Here is a 26377-nt window from a genome sequence, read left to right on the forward strand (position 1 = left end):
CCTTTACGCGTCTGGCTTTGCAGGCGTAGCAGCCCGTCGTCGTTTTTGCGTGATGTCGTCGGCTCGGCATATCCGTCGCTGTGGCATTGCGAAAGTCGAGGCCTACACAGCCTGGCTATACGGCGTACGAGGAGGATTTATTACGGCGGCTCGCAGGCGGCCACGAAGTGCAGAAGCGACGTCAGACTGGCGACACGATGATTGGCTGAGCCGTTCTTCCTGTGATCCAGCAAAAGCCATTTTGGGTTAGCGTACGAGATACGAGAGGTCTCGTAGTGGAGCTGCTACGGCCTCCGTTGCGTGTGCGGAAGGGAAAAAAATGCATGGCATGCGGCGACAGCACTATCGCTAAGGTGTGCCTGTCTATCTGGCGGATACTTGTGAGAAGGTATGGTCGATTGTTTCCTCTTTCACACTCTCTTCTGCCACGTGGGTCCAAACTTTCTCTCTGTTTACCATTCCCTCTTCGAGATTTTGTCAGTATGTCCCGTCGGTTCTGTACAGAAGTGTCGGCAACATGTCCTGTGGAAGCGACGACATACGGATATCGACCGGACATCGCCGGCAACAGCTTCCTCCTCGCTGTCTTCGGAATTTGTACGATTGCACAAGTCGTACTGGGTATTCGATATAAGATCGTTGCATTCTCGATCGTCGTTGCAATCGGTTGCTTCGGGGAGACTGTTGGATATGGAGGAAGAATAATGATGAACTCCAATCCATGGGACATGGATGGCTTCAGAATGCAGATTTGCTGCCTCATTCTCTCACCTTCCTTCCTGGCAGCCGGCATTTACCTGACGCTGAAGCACATCGTCCTTGTTCTTGGGCCAGAAAAGTCTCGACTGAAACCTCGTCTATACACTTGGATCTTCATAACCTGCGACATTTTCAGCATTCTTTTGCAAGCCGCTGGGGGAGGCATCGCCGCTTCAGGCTCTGGAGACATTATCAACACTGGAAATAGCGTCATGATTGCCGGTATCGCCTTCCAGGTTGCGACCATGTTTGTCTGTCTGGTTCTAGCAGCAGACTTTGCATTCGCTTTGTTCAGGTCCAAGACTCTACGAAGTGACGAGCTCGAGAAAGGACAGCCAGATGCCACATCCAGAAAAGGCCTATACTATTACCTTGCATGCTTTTCCGTTGCATTCCTTGCGATCTTCGTGAGAAGTATTTATCGGTATGTTGTGATACACGAATGATAAATGCCAGTACTGATCAGCTTGCAGTCTGCCCGAGATGAGCGGAGGCTGGGGCAACCCTCTTATGCGCAATGAGAAGGAGTTCTTGATCCTGGATGGGGCCATGGTTGCACTAGCGGCCGTGTTGATGACCATTGCGCATCCTGGCATTTTCTTTCCAGCCATGCGGACAGGCTCAGCTAAGAACTAGATGCACGGATATGTGTCAATAGAAATAGATCGCTGAGAAGAGTTTGGTCAGCCACAGCAGAAAGTCAATATGCCTTCCCGTCTCCAATGCTTCTCCAAAGCTATAATGCGACCCGCCTGGACGAGTGGCTTAACGAATGAACGCGAACAGAGAAAGAGTGCAATTCAATGAGCTGATCGCCAATGGTCTCCAGAGCATACATCGCAACTCGTTCGGACACTCAAATGTCATTGGCTGTCCCTGAAATTCAGAGAAAGGATGAAAACGTAATCTCTCTGATGATTCTCGACCGGCTCATCGCGATCAACCTGCATCCTGAATGGCTTGGGATGACTAGATGTAGTCAGAGAAAACCAAGGACCTGAGATCTTGCTTCTGGCAACTCTTGCAAGACTCATAGGGTGGTTGATGAGAGCCGACGGACCCTAGGCGAACGCATACTGCTTGCGGAAGGCAGAGTAGATGGCGGCGCCAGCCAAAGCAGCTTGGGTGGCGTATCCAAAGACGCGAGCGGCCGTGAGCGGAGAGGCAGGGGTGGCGAGTCAGACAGGCGTGGCCTGGGCCTCTGGCTCTGGTGCTTTGCTGCGGTCGCGGCGATTGGCAAGCGGAGAGACGCGAGACTCATGCTCTGGCACGTCCTCGTCGGCGATGACCTCGACGAAGGTGCGCGGAGTGGTCTTCTGAGTGCCGGCGGAGCCCTTGCGGCCAGCGCCCTTGCGGTGCTTGCGCTTGGTGCTGCGGTCGACGAGCTCGGCACCGCCGTCGGAGTCCTCGCGATTGCCACGGCCGCCACTCATCATGTATCGCTCCTCTTGCCCAGACCCACGCTCGGTATCCGACGACTCGTCGGTGCTGTATTCTTCTGGCGAGTGTTCCTTATCGGCCAATTGCGCCATTTTTGCGTATTGAGCAGCTTTGTCACGAAGGAGCAGCCAAAGAAAGTTAAACGCCCAACGATCCTGGCTCTGAATATTCGAGGTGACACGATTGTGTTCTTCTCCGAGCTTGGACGGCTCTGCTAGTCAAGAACAACGGAGACACCCAGTGAAGAGCTTCATATCTCTGCAGATCCGACTAGATCTGACTGCGGCCTGCTTTGACATTCGACGGCTTTGCGGCATTACCAACGGCAGAGAAAGCCAGCAAGCCTGCTTCAGGCAATTCATTGCGTGCGTGGTGAACGGGAGGAGATTTTCGGCGATATAATTGCTAACGTTCCCTGCAGCGTTAAGACCGTATGGCATAACAGCTTCAATGCTTGGCATCATATGGCGAGGTGCAGGTTTTTCGGCCTTCCGAACCTTTGCGCAGTATCCGTCGACCTACCGCATGCTCTTGCCTTCAGCAATGCGTAGCTAAGGTCTGCTGAATTCTTCGTCGATAAGATCGTTAATAGACTTGGTCTCGTTGATGTCGGAATTCTCTACACCTATTACAGCACGGGAATCCGTTGTGGCCTGTCTGAGCTGTGGACCAAAGAATGATCTTCGCACAACCGCCGCAAGGAGTATAAGAGTATTCCTTTTGCTCGGCAACGGCAGAGAAAGTTAGCAAGCCGTCTCCATGCTTCCGAGAATCGAAAAAGGCATGAATGCGACCCGTTCTGAGGTTGGACGGCTCTGCAGGACCAGTGGAAGCAGAGAAAGCCAGCAAACGTCTCCGCATCTGCAGACATCCGGTAAAAGCCCACTGCGGCTTATGGAAATACTGGATGGCATTGGTGAGCAACATGATCCAGAGAAAGGCAAGGATCCTGGAATTTTGTCTCTGAGAGTCCACAATGACACACATGCGCTCTTTCTCCAGGCAGAATGGCTCTGCAGGTGGAGATTCGCGGAGAAGGCCAGCAGATTTACCCGTGTCTCCAAAGATTCGCAACAGACTCGTTCTCGGCCATCCGTATACCGGTTGGCAACACAACAGCACGAATCATGGAGAGAGGCCCTGTCCTCCTGTATCTCTGTAGATCAGTAAAACGCTCAGTCTCGTCCATCCGTACTCCAGGTGGCTCGGTAGACAGCGCGCATTTGGAGAAACCACCAGACCTCTAGTATCTCTGCGAATCCGCGAAAGGCTCGAACTCGTCCGACTGTATACCAGTTGGCGTGGCTAACAGCACATATTTGGAGATACCATCAGACCTCAGTATCTCCGCAAATCCAGAAAAGGCTCATTCTCGTCCGTCCGCCCATTAGTTGGCCCAATCCACAGCAGACATCTGGAGAAACAGCCAGATCTCCTGTTTCTCTGGAAATCAGAGAAGCCTTTATCTCGTTCGTTTGGATACCAGTTGGCTCCGTCCACAGCGCACACTTGGAGAAACAATTGAAATTTCTGCATCTCTAGAACTCGGCAGAAGGTTCATCGCGACCTGGTTGAACATTGGTTGGTGCTGTGAACAGCACGAATATCGGAGAAACAGCTTGATCTCTTGTATCTCTCCGGATCCACGAAAAGCTCGCCACGTCCTAGATGGATATCGGGTGGCACGGTGAACACCACTGTTGCCGGAGAAACGACCAGATCTCCCGTATCTCTGGAATTCCGTGAAAAGCTCATCGCGGCCTGCTCGATACAGATTGGCACTGTGAACAGCACAGATATCAGAGAGAGGTCCCAATCTTCGATGTCTCTGTAGATCCGAGGGAGCCGTGTCGCGACCTAGTTGGAAACCCGATGGCTCTGTAAACAGTAAGAATATCAGAGAAAGCACCAAATCTCCCCTGTCTCTGACAACCCGCTGATGGCTGCTTGCGACCCATCTGGGCTCTTGTTGGCTCTGAAACGCGGCTGGAACTGGAGAAAAGAAGTAGAAGCAGTCATTATTCATACAATCATTATTAAAACACGCTAAAAACAACCAAAAAACAACCCAAAAACAAGCTAAAACAAGTCCAACAGTTCTCCTGTTGCCTTCCAATGTTCAAGCCCGTAGGCGAACTTTGCGCCAAGGTAGGCGTTGGTGACGTCATTCGTCGCCCCTCCCTCCAATCGGCCAACATCCGGGAAGGAAAATAGCGGGGCAGGCGGAGCTGCTGATGCTGGCGGTGGTGGAGGGGCGGCAGTGACGGTAGGAGCGGCGGCGACGGGGGCAGGTGCGGCCGGTGTGGCCTTTGGTGTGGTAGCAGCGACAGGCTCCTCTTCGGCCGACACATCGAAGATGTTGCTGCGTGTTTCTTGGTCGGCGTCGACCTCCATCTCGTCGTCAGAGTCAATGTCCGGCATGCGGAATGTGCCAGAGGCCTCGCCTGGTCTGTTGTGTGGGATTCTGACCAGCGTGTCGACTTTGACACGCTTCAGTGGTCGCTCTGTCATCTGTTTGACCTCTTCATCCTGCTTCAATGCTTGCAGTTGCGCGTCTAGCTCTTTGAACTTTCTAAGTTTCTCGAGACGGCGGTCTGCGTTGGTATCTTTGGGCTGTGGTGTCTGGCTCCAAATGCGTTGTGGTGTGTGGGAGTAGCGGGATGGTGTCTGTTGGCGGCGGACGGCGGCAATGGTGCGTGGAGCTCTGACTGGGGTTGGATCGATGGCCATGCTCTGCTCGCTCGTCTCGGTGTGCTCTGTGATGGTGGCAAGAGACGTCTCTTGCTGAGGGTTCTTAGATGACGGCATGAGAAACGCGCGAGCGGTCTGTTGTGTGCTCGATGTGGTGGAGGCGCGTGGTGTGGTGTATGTTGCTGAACGCTCCGAGGCTAGCTCCTGTTGCCTTGGTGTCGACGAGATCGGTGTCTGCGCCTGTGACTGGACCTGAGGCTGTGTGTATGTGTCCGGCTCTTGTTGAGCTGGAGCTGAGCGCTTGCGTGATGCCGGTAGCTCTCCCAACTTCTCTTGGGGAGTCTGTTGTGGTGGTGTGCTGCTCTCCTGCGACTTTCTGCGCGAGAGGAACGGCGAGGCAATAGCCTTGAAGAAGGAGCCGACGATGGATGTGGATGAGCGTGGCTTTGGGGTGGCGTATGGGTCTGGCGAGTGCGTCGGCTTGTCTGCGCTCGACTGCACGGGTGTGCCAGTGATGAGGTCTTGTGTGGAGAAGTCAAGAGACTTGCTTGTGAATGGTGTGTCTGAGGCAGCGGCAGGTGTCTGAGCTGGTGCGGCGGCAGGGGTCTGCGAGTGCGAAGGCGTTTCGATGGAGGTGACGGATTCTTCGCGGCGTCTCCTCAGTGATTGCTGCAACATGGCGTCGCGCATGGGCGTCTTGAGTCTCATGCGAACTCTGTCGCGCTCTTCGACGGCGGCGTCGCGTTCTGCAGCCATCTGGTCTGCACGACGTTCGGCATCGTCGAGCTTCTCCTTGATCTGCACTTCGCGCTCTCCGAATCTCTGGATGACTGCGTCTTTTTCGGCCATGGTCAGTGAGTCGAGGTATGTGATGCGTGAACCTGGGTTGCGCTGAATTTCTGAGAGGATGCAGCCAATGGCGTAATCAACATTGAAGGGAGGTCGACGCGTCGTTGAGACAGGTGCGACCGCGCGACGCGACGGGACAGGGACCGCCGCGGGCTTCTTCTTCTTCTTGGAGATGTTCTTCGTGACTCCGGTGTTGTACAGAGTCACGCCGCCCTTCTTGCTCTGACTGCGAGTGATCCGAGTGTTGGACGAGATCACGCTCTTGCCAGCTGATTGCACTGAATCAACTGCGTCAATAACCCGCGATGGCGACAATGAAGAAGGCGCAAGGGAAAGGGAAGCAGGGGAGGGGATGGGAAGGTACAAACCGCTGTCATTGTCGTCGGCGACGGAAGACGCGCGCGAACTGGCCCTCGAGGCAATTCTGCCGCTGCGACGGGTGGGCGCGGTGGCCTGGCGCTCGCTCTTGCGGGGAGCCATGTGCGCAGATATGTGTGGTGATGTACAGAAGGTGGTATGAACGGCGCTGTGTGCAAGAAGGCGCAATGGGTTGTGCAAATGCAAGTGCGAGCAAGTGGTGTTACAAGTGGTGTCGAGCTTGGGAAGTCGCAAACCAAAAAGTCGGATGTGGAGGAAAGGGAAGAGAAGAAACGGAAGGTCTGGCGAGGTACTTATGGTCGCCAGCGCGCCTTGGCCTGAGCTCCCAGATCACAACAAACGTCACGTCACGCCAGCCTCCGGCCTCGAGCTCGCCCACTCACGATGAGAGAGATCAGCTCTGCGAACGTCATTGCTGCGAAACTTGCTCATGACGAGGCCGCAACAGACTGCACGCCCGTGATGCGCTTGGCAAAGACAGTGGCTGGCAGGCTGTATCAATCAGGATACCCAACATGTATGGCAGCGACGGCAGCGTGATACCTGCGTTGCTATGCAGCTGCATGTCTCCATGCTTCGCACCCGCTTGCACCTCCATAGTCCGATAGACGTAGAATGCTTGACTTTGCCTCCTTCCCTTCCCCTGACCTCCATGGCTCATATCGTTGCTCCCTCCCATCTGTGCTTCCCTCGTGCTTCGATGTTGCGACGATCGCGTTTTGCCGTCGCTCGCCCGGTTGTGAATGAGACACCCACAGTCATCTGCCCGACCTCCATGACCTGACGCCGCCCAGCAATACAGTACTCGTTCGCTTCGGTCGCACCCCGGCACACGCTCCGAGCAAGTCCTTTCGTGTTAGCTGCATCCATGTCGAGATGCGCGCATTGTGCGCTCCGGTAGAAAGAGTCGTACATGCGGACAGTCGATCGAGGGATGCCAGCGTTCGTCTCGATGGTCAGTCTCAACACACACAAGACAAGGGTGAGATACTGTTTTCTGGCCGCATTCAGGCCTCAAATCCCACCCAGCATCCATACAACCTTCACGAAAAGCAATCTGGGTCAAGCAAGGGTCAAATTCTTCCTCAGACAAGCACATCTCATTCCTTCTTGGGTTGAATCGCTGACTGCCGCTGCTGTTCACCCTCAGGCTTCGGCTTGCTGATCTTGTCCACCTCCTTCGTAGACTTGAATCCAATATTTCCATCCTCCTTCAGTCCCCACTTGTTGACTTCCTGTCCCGTGATGACCCTCCGCTGCAAGTGCAACTCAACCACCTTTCTGCCCTTCTTCTTACTCTTCAGCCCGTCATCATCCATATCAAAGTACAATCCCCACTCCCCTGGCTTCTCTTCCACCGCAACAAACCCTTCGAACCCGTCAAACGTGATACAGCTGTCATTGTCCTCGCTCGTCCAGTCGTAGTCACCAACATGGTGCATGATACTACCGGATCGCGCAGCAAACTTGCACTCATATGTGTCCTTATCCACATAGATCCAATTCAGCATAGGCGGATCAACACTGATTGTGCTGACCAGCCCGCGCGTATACCCTCGATTGTCATCTGGATAGGCCAAATAAAACCCAGTGAACGGATGATGTCCCACATGCGCCGGCTCTTTCGTCTCTTCATTTTTCGCTTCCACCCAGACCTTCGAGTCGCGTAATGTGACGATGCCATTCGTAAGCTCTGGCCCAACACCCTTCTTCTTATCCTCGTCTACCCATGTGTCGACGTGAAACTTGAGCATGCGCACTTGGTTCGAGGCATCGGCGTTCACCCTCTTTTGCTCTGAAACTCCTTGTGCGACTCCCGTCACCACCGAAATAGCTGTCGAGCTTACGATGGGCAGTGCTGTTGCGAGGCCAAATACGAATTCCATCTTGACGTGTTGTATGGAGGGAGACTGGTGTAAAGTGTGAGAGTGATGAGGAGAAGTTGTAGACTTACATTTCTTGGAATTACAGCCACCTGCACAGCCTGCACGGTGGAGTTGCAGACACAGAACTTGATCCTGGACGACCTGTCGTTGACCCGCGTCATTCTGCGACGGACTGGAGTCCGTTCGTGGGAAGGTTTCCCGGGGCTGACCATGGCCTCGTGGCCGCCATGCTGAGCGTTTCCTCCTTTCGTCTACAGTACCTCCGGGTTGCCAACGCTCTTGCGTACGGCGGCTGCTGTTATGCTTCTGCCCAAGTGACTTCGATCTCGTGGAACGATCTGCGTTGCTATCGTGATCGCGGGAGCGGCATAGCATCTGGCTCGACGCGTCAGATTGGGTGTCAATACAACGAGGCAAGAAAGATTTACACGAAATGCTCTGAGAGCAGAAGATTATTAATGGAGGATGTGGAGCTTTTCTTCGGAAGATACGGCTTTGTATGCAGTGTTGTCGGCGAAGGATAACATATGTTTTGCAACAGCACTGCAGCATCCCACCGCAACGCAGGAAAGTGCATCCAGCCGACTTTTCCTTCACTCAGATCGATGCGTCTCACACCAACTTATACTCAATCTCAAAATCCTTCCCCTCGCCCTTAATAATTGGCCTTGTAACAACTGCAATCGTGTCCCCTTCCTTCACCCCCGCCGTGCCCATAACGAACTCATCCACATCCAACATCCTTTCCATCTCATCCCAAGGGTGGAGAATCAGATACATCCTCCCATCTGTATCATACAAGTTCTGACATTCTGTTACACTGCCTATGATCATTTGCTTGAGTTCTTTGACTGTCGTCGAGTTCTGAATTGTGAGGTCGAAGGTCTGAGCTGAGGTTTGGATCGTGACGCTAAAGGGTCTTGTATCGAGCGGTGGTGGAGGCTCACCAGGATGGGAGGCTGACATGATGGATTCGTCGCTTTCGATCTTCGATACTATGGAGAATGAGTAGTGCCATGATTGCGATTGTATTGAGGCAAGTTTTATGCTTTGGAGGGCGTTTGCATTGAGCAAACGTTGCCCTTTGACTGTCTTTCAGGAAATCATTTCTGGCGAAGAGCCGGAAGGAATGCCTATTTGCTCCATGATCAGCAAGAGGTGTAGAGGTTGCCAGTTCCAAGCATGGCGGAGAAGAGAGACAAGTACTGTTTCTGAGTAGAAGACATGCATTACACTTGACAACCGCGAGGCCATCATCGGAGACTATCTTCAATCATTCCGGGAAGTGTACAATAAGTATAACAGTCATACACCGGACTCACGCTTTCGGTGGTGTGTACAGTCAGTCAGGAACGCCTCGAGCGCCGAGCATTTCATCCACAATCGAAATCGTCTTCCCGCCATAAGAGAACAACAAACAACGCCGAGCCGCCAAAGCTTTGTAACGCCAAAGGAATGCTTTCCAGACCAGATCGACAGACTCAAAACCTGTGAGTCAAACTATGCCTTGCTCTTCTTCTTCTTCTTCACAGGCTCGTCTTCGTCGTCGGCTTTCCGCTTCTTCGATTCCTTTGACGCCTTCTTGGCCTCCTTTTCGGCCTTTTTGGCGAGCTTCTCAGCCTTCTTTGCCTTCTTCTCAGCTTTCCTGGCCGCACGCTCCTCTTTCGACTCGCTCTTCGATGATGCGCCTTGGAAGGTGGCGACTGTGTCGTCAACGTCGTCCTCGTCCTCGCTGTCATCGGCTCCTCCATTTGTCTGGACCTCTTCCACAAGCTTGCGCTTCTTGCTGGAAGAAGGCTCAACATCGCCGTTCGCAACGGCTGCTGGCGCATCGGCTGCGACCCCATCGGCATCGGCGTTGTACTTGCGAGCCTCCTTGATCTCCCATTTGGCGGGAGCTGTTCTGAGACCGTTGGGCCCGATGGCCACATTGTTCGCCTTGAGAGGCTTACCCTCGAGCGCTTGTAGTCTTCGCTCGACTGCTGCACGCCCTGACACACCGATCGCTGACTTCTCCTCTTCCGTTGGCTCTTCCTCTTCGCCCTTGCCAGCTTGTCCCCAGTCACTCAAAGCATCCACACGCAGACCCAGTGTTGACTTTGTAGCGAGCATACGCGCGATCTTACCCTTGTTCTTTCCTGACGCCTGTCCAATGAGAGAAGCATGGTAGATGAGACCGTACTTTGGTGTGTCGTGCTTGGTCTTGAGAGCACGGAACAGAGCCTTCTCAGCACCAAGGATCTGAATGGTTGATGCAGGTGACTTGGCGAGGTTCATCAACGAACCGGCGTGAGCGATAAGTCGTGCTCCAACAAGCTCGCCGACAAGTGTGGTAAGGTTAGGTGCGATAGCCTGCATACGTGCTGAGAGATACGACGAAAGCTGTGCGCGGTATTCGGTAAAACCAACAACTTGCTCAGCAAGTGCCTTAATGTTGTCCAAATCATCATCGGTGATTTCTGTTCCCATGGACACTTCAGCAGCTGCCTTGACAGCGGTCTCGATCTCCTCGGGAAGCACGTCTGAAAGATCGGCCTCTGCAGCATTGGTTCGCATGCCCATCGATAGAATGACACGAGAGTATGCAAGGTTGTCATTGATGATGCGCGCCATCTCAGGGAAATGCCAGCCATACCACTCCTTGACTCGCATGGCGTAGGTGTTCAGCTCCTTGTCCAGGTCATCCAACAGGGCAATCGCCTGAATGATCATGGTATCGACCTTGTCGGGGGAGAATTTGAGCTTGTGGCGGGACAAGCTGTGTGAAAGACCGAGAGACATGGTGTTGATGTCCTCTGGCATGAGACCAGGGATAAGCGATGGGAGATGCTCGCGGATAGCTCGATAGATATCGGCAGTGCTCGAGTCGGACACAGGTGTGATTTGAAGGTTGGGCAGCTTGCCAATCGCATTGGCCAGCTTAGGGTCGGCAACGGCAAGCGAGACCTTCTTCTCGTCCTTGATCTTGTCGAGCATGCCAGCGAGGGTAGGCGTAACCTGATCTCGTCAATACCTTTGCATGTCTCGGCACAGCTTTAGATCTCTGCATAAGTTCTTACCTTGCCCTCGGTCAGTGCAGCAGCTTCCTCAAGCGCAGACGCAGCGCTGGTGAACTTGTGGAACTCCTTCATCTTCAACAGACCACACACGCCCTCGGCGGTGCTGGCCTCTTTGGCAATATCATCGCGCTTGAGCAGCTTTTTGTCCTTGGCTTTGAGCAGCGCATAACCCGCCGAGGTTTCGGTGAGGATGAAGAGCGTCATCCTGGCTGTAGGTGACCGCTAGAATGCGATCGGATGACTGCAGCGATATGGATGGGCGCGCGGGCGGTGGACGGTGGGTGGTGGTGGTAGGGAGCAGCACCAGGAAGCCGTCTGGTCGAGGTCGAGAAAATTAGAGCTTCAGTTTTCCGCGAACTTTCTTTCGCCAAGACTCTCTGCACAGCTCCAGCTCCATGTCGCGTGTCGGAAGCGCGCACCACGACAGCCACAACGACATGATGTGAGTTGGCAACACGGCAGCGGCAGTCTGCCAGACATTTGACACAGTCTTCCAATCATGGCCACCGCCGCCTCTTCTCATCGTGACTACGAGCGACTCCCGACGCGCTCGAGGCCGTCGCACTCCAACCTACACGCTGCGCCGTCGCCGCGGAGCCCACGAACGCCGCAGCTGGGTCGCAGCATTTCCTCTCAGTTCGGCAGTCCAGGCGGGTTTCGCTCAGATCAAGAGGATGTTGTCATCTACGAAATTGGTCCACGCTACTTTTCCGCCGGCTTTGGAGGTGAAAGCAGACCACGATGCATTATACCCTTCGATCCAGATTCAGCGCGCAGAGTAGGCGATCACAGGCAGTATGACCAAGGTCATGCGTGCAGAATGCGCCCATACCGGCTCCGAGAGGAGTGGGCCGCCAGCTACGAGCTCTACCACAATGATTTGCGAGACGTTGATCTGGGTCTCGTGGAAGACAAGCTGGATCGCGCATTGCGTACAGCACACGTAGACTACCTGCAGCTCGATACGAAGCCCAGAAAGGCTGCGCTCGTCATGCCTGCACTGCTCCCATCGCCATTGCTTGAAGTCGCCTTGAAAGTCGTATTTGGGCATTATACGCAGCCCCCTTCGATCGCTCTCCTCACGCAACCTGTCATGTGTTGTGTCAGCGCGGGCTTGAGAAACGGTATTGTGATCGACGTAGGCTGGGAGGAGACCGTGGTCACTGCCGTGGGAGAGTACAAGGAAGTGGCACAGCGGCGTAGCGTACGAGCGGGCAAGGCTTTGACACGTGAGATGGGCAATATCATTGAAGGCTCAGTGCCTAGTGAGGCAGAAGTCAAAGTCACATTCGAAGAGGCTGAAGACATCTCGCAGCGAATGGCCTGGTGTCAACAGCGCAAACCTGGCGAACACAATGCATCTGTCGTGCAGCTTCCAGTTCCCGGAAGCACATCAAACGAGACATTTTCAATCCTCTTCGACAAGCTCGCTGAGCCTGCAGAAAGGGTTCTCTTTGCTGTTGGTAGCAAGCCTGATGAACACGACGACCACGACTTGCCGCTCTCCACACTCGCCTATCAAGTACTTCTTTCGCTGCCAACGGACTTCCGAGCGGTCTGCGTTAGCCGAATTATGGTGACTGGTATCTATGGTACCATTCCGGGATTAAAGCGGCGCATGCTCCAAGAGATTGAGACTCTCATAGCCACTCGAGGCTGGAATCCAGTATCCAATTACGGGAGTGCGCAGAACCACACAACTCCAGCACTCAGGGAGCGCTCACCCAACACCGTCAATCTGACACCTCCAGACAGTACTACGCCTACTGTGCCACTTTCTCCGCTGAAGATGCCATTGCAAGAAGGCGTGCCGCATATGGATCGAGTGCATGACGATATCAAAGACCCCATCACGATCAAGGCAGAGCGTGCGCAGGCTCAAGGGCGATCGGAAGCTCCAGTAAAGGGTGTAGTCCGGGGAGTTGAAACCTTGGGTGCATGGGCAGGCGCTAGTCTGTTGGCTGGCATGAGGGTAAAGAGTGCCCATGAGGTAGAGAGGGAAGACTTTGTCAAATTCGGCTTACGAGATCAAGACGACCGTCTTTGAGATCCTCTGACGAGAGCAGCGACTTTGTCCTTGGAATGTGCCGTACGATATCTCGTTCGCGGCCATTCTATCATTTGTTGCATGCAGACCTTCGCTCGGATTGCCTTGCGAGTGGACAATCATCGCTAAACGAGCTATGCGAGAAATCTGTCCTCTCTTGGCGCGATGATCATGCAACAGCAGATCCACGTCGCTGGAAATCTTGATGTATAAGAAGCATCCACCCCTCAGGTATAGTATCGAAGCCTAGTTCCACATCTTCTCACCGGTCTCCTCAATTACGCAACAACAGAGCGCGAAGGTTCGCCCGCGACCCAAGTCCCTCAGCTTGGATCGAAAGCGTTCAATAATGCAACCATGACAGTGTCTCCATGTAGGACCGCTTCGCCATGAGACAAAGGGACACGAAAAAGGCATAAGTCTCACTGCACGCATGCCAGCTCGGCCACAACGAGCGTTCCTCGGCACATAGCCATACTCACGGTGGCGTATTCATGCTTGATCCTAACCCTGCGATGTGGCGGGCTAGTGGACGCCTCTCACGCCAGCATTGAGATTCTCGAGGAACGGATAGCGTCCGGCGCTTTGCTGCACCGCCCACTCAACCAGTAGCTCTGAACTGGGCCCCTCATCTCGATACCAAGGACCGAGGAACATTAGGGTTGCTGGTGCCGTTCTTCTTTGTGGATGCAACGTTCGCTGGCCAGGGGCATCGACGGGGACGATCTCTTGAGAGCACTCGAATTCGGAATGGAACAAGACATAACGCATGGAGGCACGTGGTCACCTCTTTGGAATGGCTGAGCGTTGACCGAGACATGCCTTGTGCCTTTTCCCTGGCTCGGCAGTCGGTGGTTTTCCAACGTTAAGCTTATCTGAGCTGCCAACGTTGGGAAGGGTCCAAGTGGCGCAACGGCGCAACAGCGCAGCTGCCAGCAGGAGTCTGTCGTCTCCTTGGCCTTGGCCTACCTCTGCCGTTACTCCGACGGTACATGCGACATCACCACGCAGTAGCAGTGAAGTCGCTCCGTTCGCAGTCGAAGCCGAGACACTGCGCAGCGTTCAACTTTCGGCGAGCCCAAGACATCATCGTGTCCAAAACCCCGGAGCGTGCTGTACTACGATGGACATTGCGGTGCTCGCAATTTTCGTGAGGAGCACGACATGTCCTTGCGCAAGCCATTTCCGCGAGTGATAGGTCCTGCACGAAGGATCAAATGCAGCCTTCTCCCCGCCGTATATCCGATTGCACTTATCTCGGACTTGCCAACTACTACAACGTCACCTCCTGGTATACTTTCCTGTGGTCGAATGCTACTCTACTGCCCAGCTCTTGAATACGAGCGGGCTGTATAGTCCAGAACGTATGCGCAATTGCTGGACAACATTAGCCGTGGCGTTCAACAAAGTGCCACTCAGCGCGAGTACCTACCACGCCGTAACCCAAGAGAAACGCCTCCAAGAATAAGATTTGAGGATAAGCTTGAGAGTGCACGGATACGGAAAGATCTGCTTAGCAAGTGCTCGACGTCCCTGGTGACTGGACGCTCCGTTAAACTTTCTGCAAACAAAGTTCTGGCAGCTCGACGCCTTTTCCCTTGGCATGCTTGACACCTTACGAAGCAGGAAGGAGTTGCTCTTTGCCAAGAGCATATGAGGTAGCGAACGTCAGCACTCCTCCGATGTGTCTCGGTGCTGTGCCTCGGCCGTTGGTCCACTCCCACCACGCGAAATGGTCAGTCTCTGTGCCGATCTAAACTATCCTCGAATTCGGCCTCTTCCCGCTTGGGAACTGTGGAGGCGCTGCTCGCACTCCCATGCCTTACAATGATGTCTGTGCGATGCCAAGATTGGGGTATTGACGATCTTTGTGCTGGCAAGCGAATGAAGGGTTACAGACCGGCGATGGCATTACCAGAGGCAGACACCAGATCGTCTTGTGGGTCGGTCGCGCATGAGGCGCTCACGAATGCTACCATTTGCCAATTGAGATCACCAGGCAAGTATATAGTGCTTGCGAGTCCCTTGCCACATCTGCGATCAGTTTCTCATCAGTCCGCTATTCATCTTCAATATGCGTTCTTTCATTGCTGCCCTGCTGGCCGTGCCAGCCGCAATCGCTGCGCCTGTCCTCCTCAACACCAGACAAGAAGATTCCATTGCCGGATCATGGATCGTTCGCGTCAACCAGAATAGCGTCCTGTCCGACGTGATCTCGCAGGTCTCATCCGCGCTCGGTGGAGCTGAGGCTAAGCACACCTATGAGTTCGGCAACTTCAAGGGTTTCTCCATCGATGGAGTTGACAACCTTCTTGGTTTGGTGGCCAATATCGCCTCGATCGAGTCCATTGAGCCAAACACTCGCGTCACAACCTCGGCGCTCGTCACACAGTCGAATGTCCCATCGTACGGTCTGGCCCGTATCTCGCACCGTGAAAACGGCGCCACTGACTACGTCTACGACGACTCCGCTGGAGAGGGTACTTTCTCGTATATCATCGATACAGGTATCAGGACAACACACCAGGATTTCGGTGGCCGTGCCGTCTTCGGTGCCAGCTTCGTTGATGGCGAGCAAGAGGGTGATGGAAATGGACACGGTACTCACGTAAGTCGAATTCAATCACTGAATCATCTCTTCACTGCTAACGTTGATTGATCAGGTCGCTGGCACAACTGGCTCAACCACCTACGGTGTCGCCAAGAAGACTACTCTCATCGCCGTGAAGGTTCTCGGAGCTGAGGGATCTGGATCCAACGCCGGTGTCCTCGCAGGTATCGACTGGGCCGTCAATGACGCCAAGTCCAAGGGCCGCATCGGCAAGGCCGTCGGCAACTTGTCTCTGGGTGGTCCTCTCAGCCCAGCCACCAACGCCGCTGTCGCTGAGGCCGTCGCCGAGGGTCTCTTCCTCGCTGTCGCCGCTGGTAACTCTGGTCTCCCAACCATCACTGCCTCTCCAGCTTCTGCTCCAGAGGTCTGCACCGTCGGTGCTTCCGATGACCAGGATCGCCGCGCTTCGTACTCCAACTTCGGTCTCCTTGTTGACGTTTTCGCCCCTGGCTCAAACATCACCTCCACCTGGATCGATAGCGACTCTGACACCAACACCATCTCCGGTACTTCCATGGCTAGCCCTCACGTTGCTGGTCTTGGTGCCTACCTTTTGGCACTCGAGGGTCCACAAGATCCTCAGGCACTCTGCAGCCGCATCCAGGAGTTGAGCACCAAGTAAGTCCAACGTAACATGAAGTTTGAAACTTTACTAATCATCGTACAGGAACGCTCTTAACCTTGGTCTGCAACTCTTCTCTGGAAACAGACTTGCCTACAACGGCAATGGTGCTTAGATAGTGCCAGAAATGCATGGAATGACACGGGCTCTTGAAGGGTCGCTGTATGATCATGATGATGAACATGTAACTATGCCGAACGGGCTAAGATGGACTACTGCAGTCATCTTGTAAAGAATGAATAAAATGAACTTCACACCAATCAATGAGTCTTCTCTGTTCAACTTTTGTGCTGTCATTGTTCAAATTTTAAATTACGACTCTTGTTCGTATTGCATGCCGTAGAGCCTGCGCTATGCCTGGCATAGACACGCTGGGTCAGCTTCCGAACACGCTGAAATTTATTCCTGTAGCGCAGTCCCATCTTGGATCCTGCGCACAAGATCAGGGTTCCTGACAAAGGCTCTACCAAATGCAATCAATACACCTTTACCCCTGTACTCCTCATCAACTGCGTCCTTTGCGCTCTCTGGACTAAAGCCGCCAGCAATAATGATAGGCGAAGCATCCGCCCACAAATTAATGAACGGAGTAAGAGGTTCTCCAGCGTCAACATCGGTCCTTCCTGCGATCCGTGACTCCACGAGATGCAAATGAGCGATCTTGAGCTCCTTCAAACCTTGCACCAGGTGGGAGAATTGCGCAATGGTCTTGTCCTTGGGCATCCCCATGCTTTGATACGTACTCCACGGCGAAACGCGAAATCCTACGCGATCAGGTCCGATGGCCGAAGCAATGCTTTTCGTGATCTCAAGTGCAAAGCGTGATCGCTTTTCCACGCTGCCACCCCAGTCATCGGCACGTTGATTCACGACTTCTTGGGTAAATTGATCGATCAAGCTGGCATTTCCCCCATGAAGCTCGATCCCATCAAAACCAGCAAGCTCGACAGCATTCTTTGCAGCTTGTGTGTAGTCTGCGATATATTGCCGAATTTCAGCATCAGTCAACGCACGCGGAACCGGGCCACCTTCCATGGGTATGGCAGAGCTCGAGACGACATCACCAGTCCCTTGTTTCTGCTTAATCTCTGGTTCTGCGGAACGGCCTAGAGCCCAGAGCTGCAAGAAGATGTGACTTCCAGCTTCGTGAACTTTGGAAACCACTTCCTTCCATGCGGCGATCTGGGCCGTGGACCAGATTCCAGCTCGAGCTTCTGAGATGCCGCTGGCTTGGGGCGAGACGAATGTAGCTTCGGCTATGATGAGTGTTCCTGGGAATTGGGCACGCTCGGCGTAGTATGAGACTGCCACTGAAGAGAGGACGTTATTATCATCTGCTCCGTTGCTGGACACGGGGCCCATCACAATGCGGGAGGATAGTTGGACTTTGCCGAGCCGGATGGGCTCGAAGAGCCGGGTTGGTGGTGCGGTCATGGTGTGACGAGATGTCTGGGCTTGGTGTACCGTATAGAAGCCCTGAAGGATGACCTCAGGGCTTTCGAGGGCAAGAATGGGCGAATTCGGGCCATACTTTGGGTGTTGGTGTTGACGCCATCCTTGAGCTTGCTGAGCTGTGCTGGGGAGTTTCCCACATCAGCCACAAGATCCACAGTCTCGACGGCAGCGACACCCGTGGCTCACCCTTTGCGGCTGCCAACACTCCTACACGACCGCAACATGAACGTGGCAGATTTCTAACAATCGCTCAACTACATCCCTCACTACTATACACATGCCAAGAATGGCGCTCCATCGTGATGGACAGTCGGGATGGTCTGAAGTGCGACTTGGTGGTCCTTTGGATGACTTGGCCAAGGTGTAGTCACGCAGTCGAACATCATGCAAGAACCTGGGGCCTTGTTTACCTCGCGGCGATTACTGAAGAATTCTTGTGAATGATCCTCCGAAATGCTCTCGACTTGGCAAGAATCCCTCCAGAAATGGTGCTGTCTAGGAGCATGCTGGCCCCAGGCCTGCTGTTGCCGCGGCCAGGTCGGGGAGGATAGAGTATTCTGAAGTGGCCATTTCTTGCCGATCGCGGAAAGGACTGCAGAAAGGTGATTCGTGCTCAAGCCCAGCGAGGGTGTGGTTCGGAGAAAAGAATTGGTCCCAAGGCCTGCGATTTTGCTTCGATTGGGAATCTGGTCATCATAGCCATGGGTTTGTGCCTTGGTCTTCTGCGTCAAAGCTAATCGGCGTCTGCGATCTGTCCACGCCTGGAAAAGACAGGGAGTATTGAGATGTGGACAGTTGCTCGATAGGGCACGAACGAGTATATTGTGGCATAAATACGGCTCAATGCATGCGGAGGTAGCATCCAACATTGTTCAGAGCACACGGTGGTGATCTCTCAGGTCTGGATCTTCGTGACAGGGGACTCCCTACAATACTCCGCGGTGTACGTCTCGCAAATTTTGCCGTACCACTGAGCCTCAAAGATGAATTGAATACTAATCAAGGACCAGAAGGATACGGATACTTTTGCATACTACAAGGGATCTGGCTCATTCTGATGGACGACAGGCGAGACTTGCACCCTTCAGAAAGACCTTCAACGAGTGCGCAGCATGCACCGCAGTACGAGAAGAATACGACTTCTAGGCAAATATGCGAGCTCTACTTCCTAGCGATTCAAGCGTTGAACGAACACGACCACGACCACAAGGGCGAAGCCGGACAAGTAGTACTCTCACACCTCTCGCCAAATTTCACAGCACGATTCGACGCCAAAGACAAGACCGAGCTGAGCTGGACAGAAGTCAACGATGCATGGCGGGAATGGCACAAACAGGATCCTGAAATGCGCATCGAGATCAAACATTGCTCATGCGACGTGGACTTGGGGCGTGGCGTGGCCAGGTTGCTCGCGGAAGCCGACATCACCGGTATAAGTGGCGGCGTGACTCTTGGAGGCCTGATGGAAAATCGCTACAGGAGAAACAGAGATGGGAAATGGTTGTTGGAATGCTCTATGGGGTTGAGAGGTCTCAAATCGAATGGGGGGTTTGTATGAGCCTCGTTCTTGTCCAGTCCATGTCTGAGGACGGAAATACCATCACGGTTCAGCTCTGTACACGTGTGGTGTGGATCTGCGCGACAGGTCAGTGCGGCTGAGGGCTGAAATCCTACGCTGACAAAGGCATGAAGTGGCACCAGGACTTGAGAGCTCGGATTCACCTGTAGCAGTTATCGATATTGCTAACGCTACTACACATTTGTCGACGGTATCACGCAATTCGCGATCGACAATGCTGCTTTTGGAAATGGACTTGGTCAGGACGACTGCAATTCTCTTCATACTTCCGATCTTGGCCAGTCTTGTATACAGTGCACTCTTGACACCTCTTCGTAAGATACCGGGTCCATCGCTCGCCCGCTTCACGAATTTTTGGATAGCCCGGAAGAGTGGAGAAGGCCGCAGCCATCTATTTTGGCGAGAACTTCATGCGAAGTATGGGCCTTTTGTTCGAACGGGCCCAAAGAGAGTAGTATTCAATGATCCGGAGCTGCTTGCAAGAGTATACGGAGCCGGAAGCAACTACGTCAAGTCAGACTTCTACGGCAGCTTCCAGGCGGAAATAAAAGATGGCACGGAGTATGAGCTCCCGTCGCCTTCGAGGGCGAATTTGTTTTCTAACCCAGATGTGGCATATCACAAGAGGATGAAGGCTGCCGTTGCCCCGGCGTACTCACTCTCTTCCCTCAAGCAATTGGAGCCAATGGTCGACGACTGCACCAACTTGTTCGTTGAGAAGCTCAAGCATTTTGAACCTGAAAGTGTCGTACATTTGGATGAATGATCTCACTTCTATGCCTTTGACGTGGTGGGAATGATCACTTTCATGCAACCCTTCGGCATGCTGGACAAGGGCAGAGACGATTTCGGCCTCGACACTCACTTCGATGCCCTGGTATATATGAGCGTCGTCGGACTTATTCCAGGATTACACCGCTGGCTTATTGGTAACGCCAGACTCCTCAAATTCTTGAACTCGTTTCAGGCTTTCAGAGAGAACAACATCGCTTTGAAGGTTCGAGATGTGAGTGACGGAACTTCTATTATCATCTTGTGTCCCGTACTTACTCTCTACATAGGCAGTCTTCCAAGCGATGCGCTCCTATCGCAAAACCAATAACAACAATCGTGGCGATTACATATCTTAACTTCACAACGTCCAGTCCAACAACCCAAGCAAACTCAGCGACAGAGACATTATCGACAGCCTGATGATCAATGTCTTCGTCGGATCTGATACGACCGCCTTCTCTCTCACAGCTTGCTTCTACTACCTCGTTAAGAATCCATAAACGTACGCCAAACTTCGCGCCGAGATCGACGAAGCAGACACCGCAAACAAACTCCCCTCCTGCGTAAGCTTCGCCGAAGCCAACGAACTACCATACCTCCGCGCAGTCCTTAAAGAAGTCCTCCGCCTCTTCCCAGCCGTAACAATGCCGCTCGAAAGAGTCGTACCAGCAGGCGGTTTGCTCGTCAGTATCCACAATACTAAAGACAACACCAAAGCCGAAACCGTCCACCTCCCAGCCGGAACCCGCATCGGAGCAGCACCAAATGTCCTCAATACTCTCCCCTCAGTCTTCGGCCCAGATGCCCTCGAGTTTCGACCCGAGAGGTGGCTGGAAGCCTCACCGGAACAGCTCTCAAAAATGGAACGATGCTATTTTACATTCGGCGACGGAAGTCGAATCTGCATCGGACGACACATTTTCACAATGGAAGCTATGAAACTCGTGCCGCAGCTTTTGAGGAAATTCGATTTCGAGTGGGCGGGTGATGAAGACGAAGAATGGAACGTTGAAGGGTATTGGATGTCGAGACCGAGTGGATTGAAAGTGCGAATCAAGGAGAGGAAGACGTGAGATTTTTATGATTCATTCGTTCATTTATTGGAATACGCATTACCGAAGGGTATCTTGTTAGTAGCTCGCTCAGATTCGCGTCGCCATAGTTAGGTTGGAATATATATTACACGTCAAATTATGCAACAATGCAGAAATATGCCAAACATAGAGAGTTGGTCAGAATTCCGCGCCATGTACAAATGCCTTTCACGCCGTTATGCCACCACCTCCACTGAAGAATTTACTTCGCCATGAGCTGACTTTGGCTGTGACAGTGGATGCCGAGCTGCGTCTTCTCTGCGCAGAAGATCCAAAATGTGATGTTGTTCGGGCAAGCGCATCCTGTTCTGCAGCATTGAGTCGTTGTTCTAAGGCAACGCTGCCTCTTTGTCGGTTGTCATTGTAGCGAGATCCAGCATCGCTGCCTTTCCGAGGTGGTTCGAGGCTGATCATACCCATAGCAATGCTGGCGTCTGCGTCCAGTGGAGAGTCATTGCGACCTCTTCGAGGAGATGCAGTGCTGATGTTGTCTTTGAGATCGCCTCTCGAGAACTCGGACCATTCTCGCCCAGCGCAGCATAGAACTTCTACTCCGCACTCGCCAACCATGATTTCTTGGATGCGATCCCGGACGTCTCGCACCGTGGGCCTGAGCGTTGCATTCTGAGCCATCATTGATCTGATCAATCTCAACAGATCCGGCACACCACGATAGATCTGCTCGCCGTGGCGCGTGCTCTCCTCTTCGAGCAAGTCGATCCACGCCCAAATCTTATCCGGCTCATTGTGGAAAGAAGAATCCGTTCGTGTTCGGTTCTTCGTCGTTACGCGCGTAGATCGAAATTTGATGAATTCGTTATTCTTGCCTTTGATCATGAATGTGAGGATATCGAGGAAAATGCATCCAAGTGACCAAATGTCGCTCATCTCGGGGACTGCTCTCGGCAGATCGCAAAGAGTAGCAGCGTCTATTATGCTAGGTCGTGAAAGGAGTAGAGATGCAGTTTCGATGGACGGTGGTGGATAGGGTCCTGTAGGCACGGTTGGGGACGGGCACGTCTCAGCGAATTGCCGTGAGAAGTTGCGAATGGACTGCGGCGAGCGAGGCTCAGATTCGAGTGCGGGTGTGACCGGGGTGCGTATCGTCGTGATGCTGTTGCATCGTCCATCTCGAGATGACACCGTGGGCGATGTGATCGGGCTGCCGATAGTGGTTCCTCCCACGAAACTATTGCTGCGCGTGCTGCTGGCTCCAGAAGATTCTGAAGAGCTGACTGTGTCGATGGTGGTGAAGGTACTGGTGCTCATTTTACGCAATCGGGAGAAGGCGCTCATGCTGCTGACTGGAGGCGAGCTGGATTTCAAGGTAATAGGTGTCTGTGAAATGTGTGACTCGGGCGCTGCATAATCGTATGCTTCCGTTTTGGGAGCTTTCTTGCCTCTTTGGAAGGTACTGAGCGAGCCAACATCTCCGAATGCAATGGTGTTGTCCTTGTCAATCCAGATATTGGAAGGCCGGATTGCAGTGTGCGCGACACCACGACTGTGTAAGCATGCCAAGGCATCCGAAAGGCAGTGCATCCATTCGCAAAGCAGCGCCGGTCGTTCCGATGCGACGACCTTCATGTATTGCGTGGGCGTCCGGTGCTCAATATATGTTGCAAGTGTGTGCTCAGCCACAAAGTCGGAAATGATGAAGCCGGCGTTTTCAGAAGTGTACGATGCCCAGCAGGATGCGATGTGCTCGTGGTCCAGAGCCCTTGCTTTTCGAATATCGCGCTTGTACTTGTCGTGGTGTCTATCACCGGTCACTTTGTCAACGAGAGAGTACTTCCTGCGCATGAAGATTTCGTCCGGTTTACCGGGAAAGTGAATACGATCGAATGGTTGAAGTGTGACAGCTGGAGGTAATGTGTTGACGTGCTCCATCGGAATATGCTCTTTGGACCCATAATCGATGTGAGAGCCTTGCTTGAGCTCACGAAGCAAGAACGTGAACTGCATGTCATAGAACTTTTTGTTGAGTACTTCATCGTTCTTGTAGGACAGCTCCAGGTTCTCGACGTTCTCAAGCGATAGAGGAAGGTCGTCATCGTCCCAAGAGTCGTCGATGCAACCAAAGATCTGGTCTGGTACACCGACTTCGGTCAAGATTAAGAAAAGTCGCTTCGCTCGATCGAGGATCCAGTCCTGCAATGAATACTCAGTAATTGACGCAGGAAAGGTAGGAGGAAGCCATTGGATCGCATACCATGTAAGTATCATCAGTCAAGCCCTCGCCAAACGCTAAAGGCCTGTCGAGGAAGTCGCGTTCCTCGCCACGAAGTTTGCTGATCACGAACGACCGAGTCACTTTCGCATCTATCCTCTCGTCGGTCCACCATCGTTGTTTGAGTTGCTGATGTGGTGTCACTAATGAGTGGCCTCCATAGCCGTAGATGTAGGCGTTCAAGGCTGTTCGATTGCGCATGGTCAGAGATGTGGCCAAAATTGTGAGGCCCGGGGTCAGACATACCTATAGTTGCAGCGGTCGGTGCCACGTCTGCATAACTTCGAGTAGCCATCGGATGAAAGATGGGAAAGATCGAGCTGCGGGTCAAGAGGTACAGCAAAACCCACTTTTGCCAGGCACAGGTTACAACCGTTGCCAACGCCAAGGGAAAAGTATTAGGAGATAGAGTGTTATCGATCACAGCCGGCGGTTATCCTTTGTTCGAAATACACGTGGCTCGGATCATGGCGGGGGTCTTGCTTTGTTTGACGTAGAAATCGTGGCGAAAGTGATGCTCACTCACATCAGGGACGGAGAAGGGGAGACGGGATCGAAAGCAGCGACGCAAGGAAATAGTATACAGAGCGAGAGAGAGAAAACAGAGGGTCAGCAGCAGAGAGCAGTCCGCGGTGACGAGTCCTATCACGACGACTTACGGTGTGTACACACGCGAGCAGCTCCCGCTCGGCAGGGCCCCAGCGCATATGCAACACCCAGCATGGTCGATTCGGTGCAGGATGCGCAGCGCGTGCATGGGGGTGTGGAATTATTGGTGCTGCGTCGCACTTTCGGGATCCAGCTCGTCGTCCAGAGCAGTCGAGCGCCTTGTGATACTTTCGGGAGCATGAGCAGATCCGATAGCGCCTGGTCGAGTCGCGCAGAAGCGACGGGGCCACGACTGCATTCGTGCCGTGCAACAGCTTCCCATTTGGCGGCGAGGAGTCGTCTTCTGGTGGCCTTTGTCGTCGCTAGACCGCGGCCCAGCAGCCGCCCGGCAGAAGTGCAGCAGCAGCGTGCGTGGAGGCGGGTGGAGGGCCCTCGCGTGCTGCACGCGACAACGAGACGACACTTGACACCGAAGCGGAAGTGGCAGTCGTCGCTACCGCGGTGATGGGCGACATTGTTCGGCGATGTTTGATAGGGTGACGTGCGGGAGACAGCGAATTAGACTTCGCCAATGGCCGTGCAAAGCTCGCTGGCCGCCTTCCGAGAGGCCATGGTCTCCCACTCTCCCGTCACAATCCTCCTCCACCACATCATCAATGCCATCTCCTTTGGGGCCGTGTGCTTCTGCATCTGGCGGCTGGCTGCTTGTCGGCACTCCCAGCACGAAGCCTGCCCGCAGCAACGCGCTCCTGGGTCGGTCAGCAGGCGCGCAATTGCAAATTGCTTCGCGCATCCCACCGCAAAACGGCGACGCAGCGCGCGTCCAGGCATCGGCCAGTCGGGAGACGGTGTGGACATATTAATTGACAGATCTCACGCCAGTCAGGTTGATTGCTCAGCCCTCGATCAGTCGCATGCATGCCTGCGCTCTTCACTCCGCTCCAGACCCCGGCATTGAAGCCGCCAGCACGTCGGATCCATGGAACAAAAGACGCCGGACGTGGTTGACATCATGCCGGCATGAGCAGCGTGCATTGGCGCACGTTGCACCGCTGTCGACGGTGCGCTGCATGGGACCGTAGCACAATAGAATTCGTGTAGAAGCCGCACGGAGATGTACGGGAGCTGAGCAGTTTGGCGGAAAAAAGAGTGTCACGCAGGGCACAGATCTTTGGACATGGCAGAGGTGGCGCGCGCCGAACGCTTATCGATCTGTTCTGATATGCACTTGCCCTGAGGATAGATGAAAACGACCAAGAACAATCATGAACAGAGTTTCCGTCTACCAGCACACCACCACTCTTCAAACAATCGTTGAATCATGAGACCTTGCAGAGATCAGTTCTCAACAGCATTCGCCAAGTCAGGTAATCGTACATCAAATCCGACCTGGCTTTGATCTTGCCGTAAAATCGGACCTGGCGTGAATTGATATGTACGATTGGAACCTGGCGTCGATGCGCTGGACAAGTGGAGACTCCACTCCCAACCTCACGATTCCGACGCATTGCATAGCAACCAGTGCATTCATCATCAATCAACCACGAGCGGAAACCGCTTCACAGACTCATCACCAAACAGTGCAAACACAACCTAAACCTCAGGATTCAACAAGCTAACCTGTCAAAGAAGCACCTGCATGACATCCATCGCCACGCGAGCTTCCTTCTGCTCCACCACAAATCTGCATCAGGCATAAGTTTGAGACTTGAAACGCAGTGTGGCAGGGGCCGCTCAGGTACGGGCACGCCACACGCGGCGTCAGCGTGGTCTGACGATAGACCGCACGAACACGTTCCCAGCTGCGGTAATCTTCATCAATTGCTGACTGCGTGAAGAGTGACGTCGTTTTCTCACTCTCACCACTGCAGTATGACCTCCCTACGTCGTGCCGCGTGAATCTAGAGACGCCAGTGTATCTGCTTTCATCAGCACACAGCATTCGATTCCTCTCCCAGTAATCTGCACAATCTGCTTCACCCACGCCATCCAAAGCACTTCGCAAAAGTGGAAATTCGCAATAAGTAGGGGGAGTCAGCTGCTGAATTTCTCCTATTCTCTTTCTTCCGCGTTACTCGCATCGCCCATCATCCTCTTGGAGTGAGCTCTACGTACATTGTACACCAAAGATTTTTCTATGCTACTGAAGCTGCACCAAACATCCAGCTCCTGCCCAAGGCAGATAACCCAGGAAGCGCGCATTCGCCAAAAAGGTGACGCCAAAGATACCAGCGCTCATCGTCGTAGAAAAAACTCCCGCTTTGCTCGCTCTAAAGCACTCCTCAACAATGCAT

At 53.5% G+C, this 26377-nt stretch overlaps 14 protein-coding genes across 14 annotated transcripts; 7 read left to right on the top strand and 7 right to left on the bottom strand.

The window, feature by feature from the left end:
* Nucleotides 1-482: 482 nt before the first annotated feature.
* Nucleotides 483-1395, top strand: RHO25_008647 (uncharacterized protein; the record flags this gene model as incomplete). The annotated part of the gene is made up of 2 exons (XM_023604459.1): nt 483-1183; nt 1233-1395. 2 exons carry the CDS (start codon nt 483-485, stop codon nt 1393-1395), a joined length of 864 nt encoding a protein of 287 aa, XP_023460828.1.
* Nucleotides 1396-1937: 542 nt separating this feature from the next.
* On the bottom strand, nt 1938-2291 carry RHO25_008648 (uncharacterized protein; the record flags this gene model as incomplete). Its single annotated transcript, XM_023604460.1, has 1 exon — nt 1938-2291. One exon carries the CDS (start codon nt 2289-2291, stop codon nt 1938-1940), a length of 354 nt encoding a protein of 117 aa, XP_023460825.1.
* A 1987-nt stretch (nt 2292-4278) lies between these two features.
* RHO25_008649 (uncharacterized protein) lies at nt 4279-6219 on the bottom strand (the record flags this gene model as incomplete). The annotated part of the gene is made up of 1 exon (XM_023604461.2): nt 4279-6219. One exon carries the CDS (start codon nt 6217-6219, stop codon nt 4279-4281), a length of 1941 nt encoding a protein of 646 aa, XP_023460826.1.
* Nucleotides 6220-7217: 998 nt separating this feature from the next.
* RHO25_008650 (uncharacterized protein) lies at nt 7218-8003 on the bottom strand (the record flags this gene model as incomplete). The annotated part of the gene is made up of 1 exon (XM_023604462.2): nt 7218-8003. The coding sequence occupies one exon, from the start codon at nt 8001-8003 to the stop codon at nt 7218-7220; it is 786 nt and encodes a 261-aa protein (XP_023460823.1).
* Nucleotides 8004-8615: 612 nt separating this feature from the next.
* On the bottom strand, nt 8616-8969 carry RHO25_008651 (uncharacterized protein; the record flags this gene model as incomplete). The annotated part of the gene is made up of 1 exon (XM_023604463.1): nt 8616-8969. One exon carries the CDS (start codon nt 8967-8969, stop codon nt 8616-8618), a length of 354 nt encoding a protein of 117 aa, XP_023460824.1.
* A 534-nt stretch (nt 8970-9503) lies between these two features.
* Nucleotides 9504-11266, bottom strand: NOP58 (Nucleolar protein 58; the record flags this gene model as incomplete). The annotated part of the gene is made up of 2 exons (XM_023604464.2): nt 9504-11000; nt 11063-11266. The coding sequence occupies 2 exons, from the start codon at nt 11264-11266 to the stop codon at nt 9504-9506; spliced, it is 1701 nt and encodes a 566-aa protein (XP_023460821.1).
* A 295-nt stretch (nt 11267-11561) lies between these two features.
* RHO25_008653 (uncharacterized protein) lies at nt 11562-13109 on the top strand (the record flags this gene model as incomplete). Its single annotated transcript, XM_023604465.2, has 1 exon — nt 11562-13109. One exon carries the CDS (start codon nt 11562-11564, stop codon nt 13107-13109), a length of 1548 nt encoding a protein of 515 aa, XP_023460822.1.
* A 2074-nt stretch (nt 13110-15183) lies between these two features.
* RHO25_008654 (uncharacterized protein) lies at nt 15184-16457 on the top strand (the record flags this gene model as incomplete). Its single annotated transcript, XM_023604466.2, has 3 exons — nt 15184-15717; nt 15773-16338; nt 16388-16457. 3 exons carry the CDS (start codon nt 15184-15186, stop codon nt 16455-16457), a joined length of 1170 nt encoding a protein of 389 aa, XP_023460558.1.
* Nucleotides 16458-16741: 284 nt separating this feature from the next.
* RHO25_008655 (uncharacterized protein) lies at nt 16742-17776 on the bottom strand (the record flags this gene model as incomplete). The annotated part of the gene is made up of 1 exon (XM_023604467.2): nt 16742-17776. The coding sequence occupies one exon, from the start codon at nt 17774-17776 to the stop codon at nt 16742-16744; it is 1035 nt and encodes a 344-aa protein (XP_023460557.1).
* A 1078-nt stretch (nt 17777-18854) lies between these two features.
* Nucleotides 18855-19355, top strand: RHO25_008656 (uncharacterized protein; the record flags this gene model as incomplete). Its single annotated transcript, XM_065603084.1, has 1 exon — nt 18855-19355. One exon carries the CDS (start codon nt 18855-18857, stop codon nt 19353-19355), a length of 501 nt encoding a protein of 166 aa, XP_065459156.1.
* A 235-nt stretch (nt 19356-19590) lies between these two features.
* On the top strand, nt 19591-20142 carry RHO25_008657 (uncharacterized protein; the record flags this gene model as incomplete). The annotated part of the gene is made up of 1 exon (XM_065603085.1): nt 19591-20142. The coding sequence occupies one exon, from the start codon at nt 19591-19593 to the stop codon at nt 20140-20142; it is 552 nt and encodes a 183-aa protein (XP_065459157.1).
* A 57-nt stretch (nt 20143-20199) lies between these two features.
* RHO25_008658 (uncharacterized protein) lies at nt 20200-20650 on the top strand (the record flags this gene model as incomplete). Its single annotated transcript, XM_065603086.1, has 2 exons — nt 20200-20382; nt 20522-20650. The coding sequence occupies 2 exons, from the start codon at nt 20200-20202 to the stop codon at nt 20648-20650; spliced, it is 312 nt and encodes a 103-aa protein (XP_065459158.1).
* A 144-nt stretch (nt 20651-20794) lies between these two features.
* On the top strand, nt 20795-21223 carry RHO25_008659 (uncharacterized protein; the record flags this gene model as incomplete). Its single annotated transcript, XM_065603087.1, has 1 exon — nt 20795-21223. One exon carries the CDS (start codon nt 20795-20797, stop codon nt 21221-21223), a length of 429 nt encoding a protein of 142 aa, XP_065459159.1.
* Nucleotides 21224-21412: 189 nt separating this feature from the next.
* RHO25_008660 (uncharacterized protein) lies at nt 21413-23769 on the bottom strand (the record flags this gene model as incomplete). Its single annotated transcript, XM_023604469.2, has 3 exons — nt 21413-23395; nt 23457-23659; nt 23721-23769. The coding sequence occupies 3 exons, from the start codon at nt 23767-23769 to the stop codon at nt 21413-21415; spliced, it is 2235 nt and encodes a 744-aa protein (XP_023460555.1).
* Between the last annotated feature and the right edge of the window lie 2608 nt (nt 23770-26377).

Source organism: Cercospora beticola, chromosome 5, assembly GCF_033473495.1.
Source record: "Cercospora beticola chromosome 5, complete sequence".
NCBI classification, from domain to species: Eukaryota; Fungi; Ascomycota; class Dothideomycetes; order Mycosphaerellales; family Mycosphaerellaceae; genus Cercospora; species Cercospora beticola.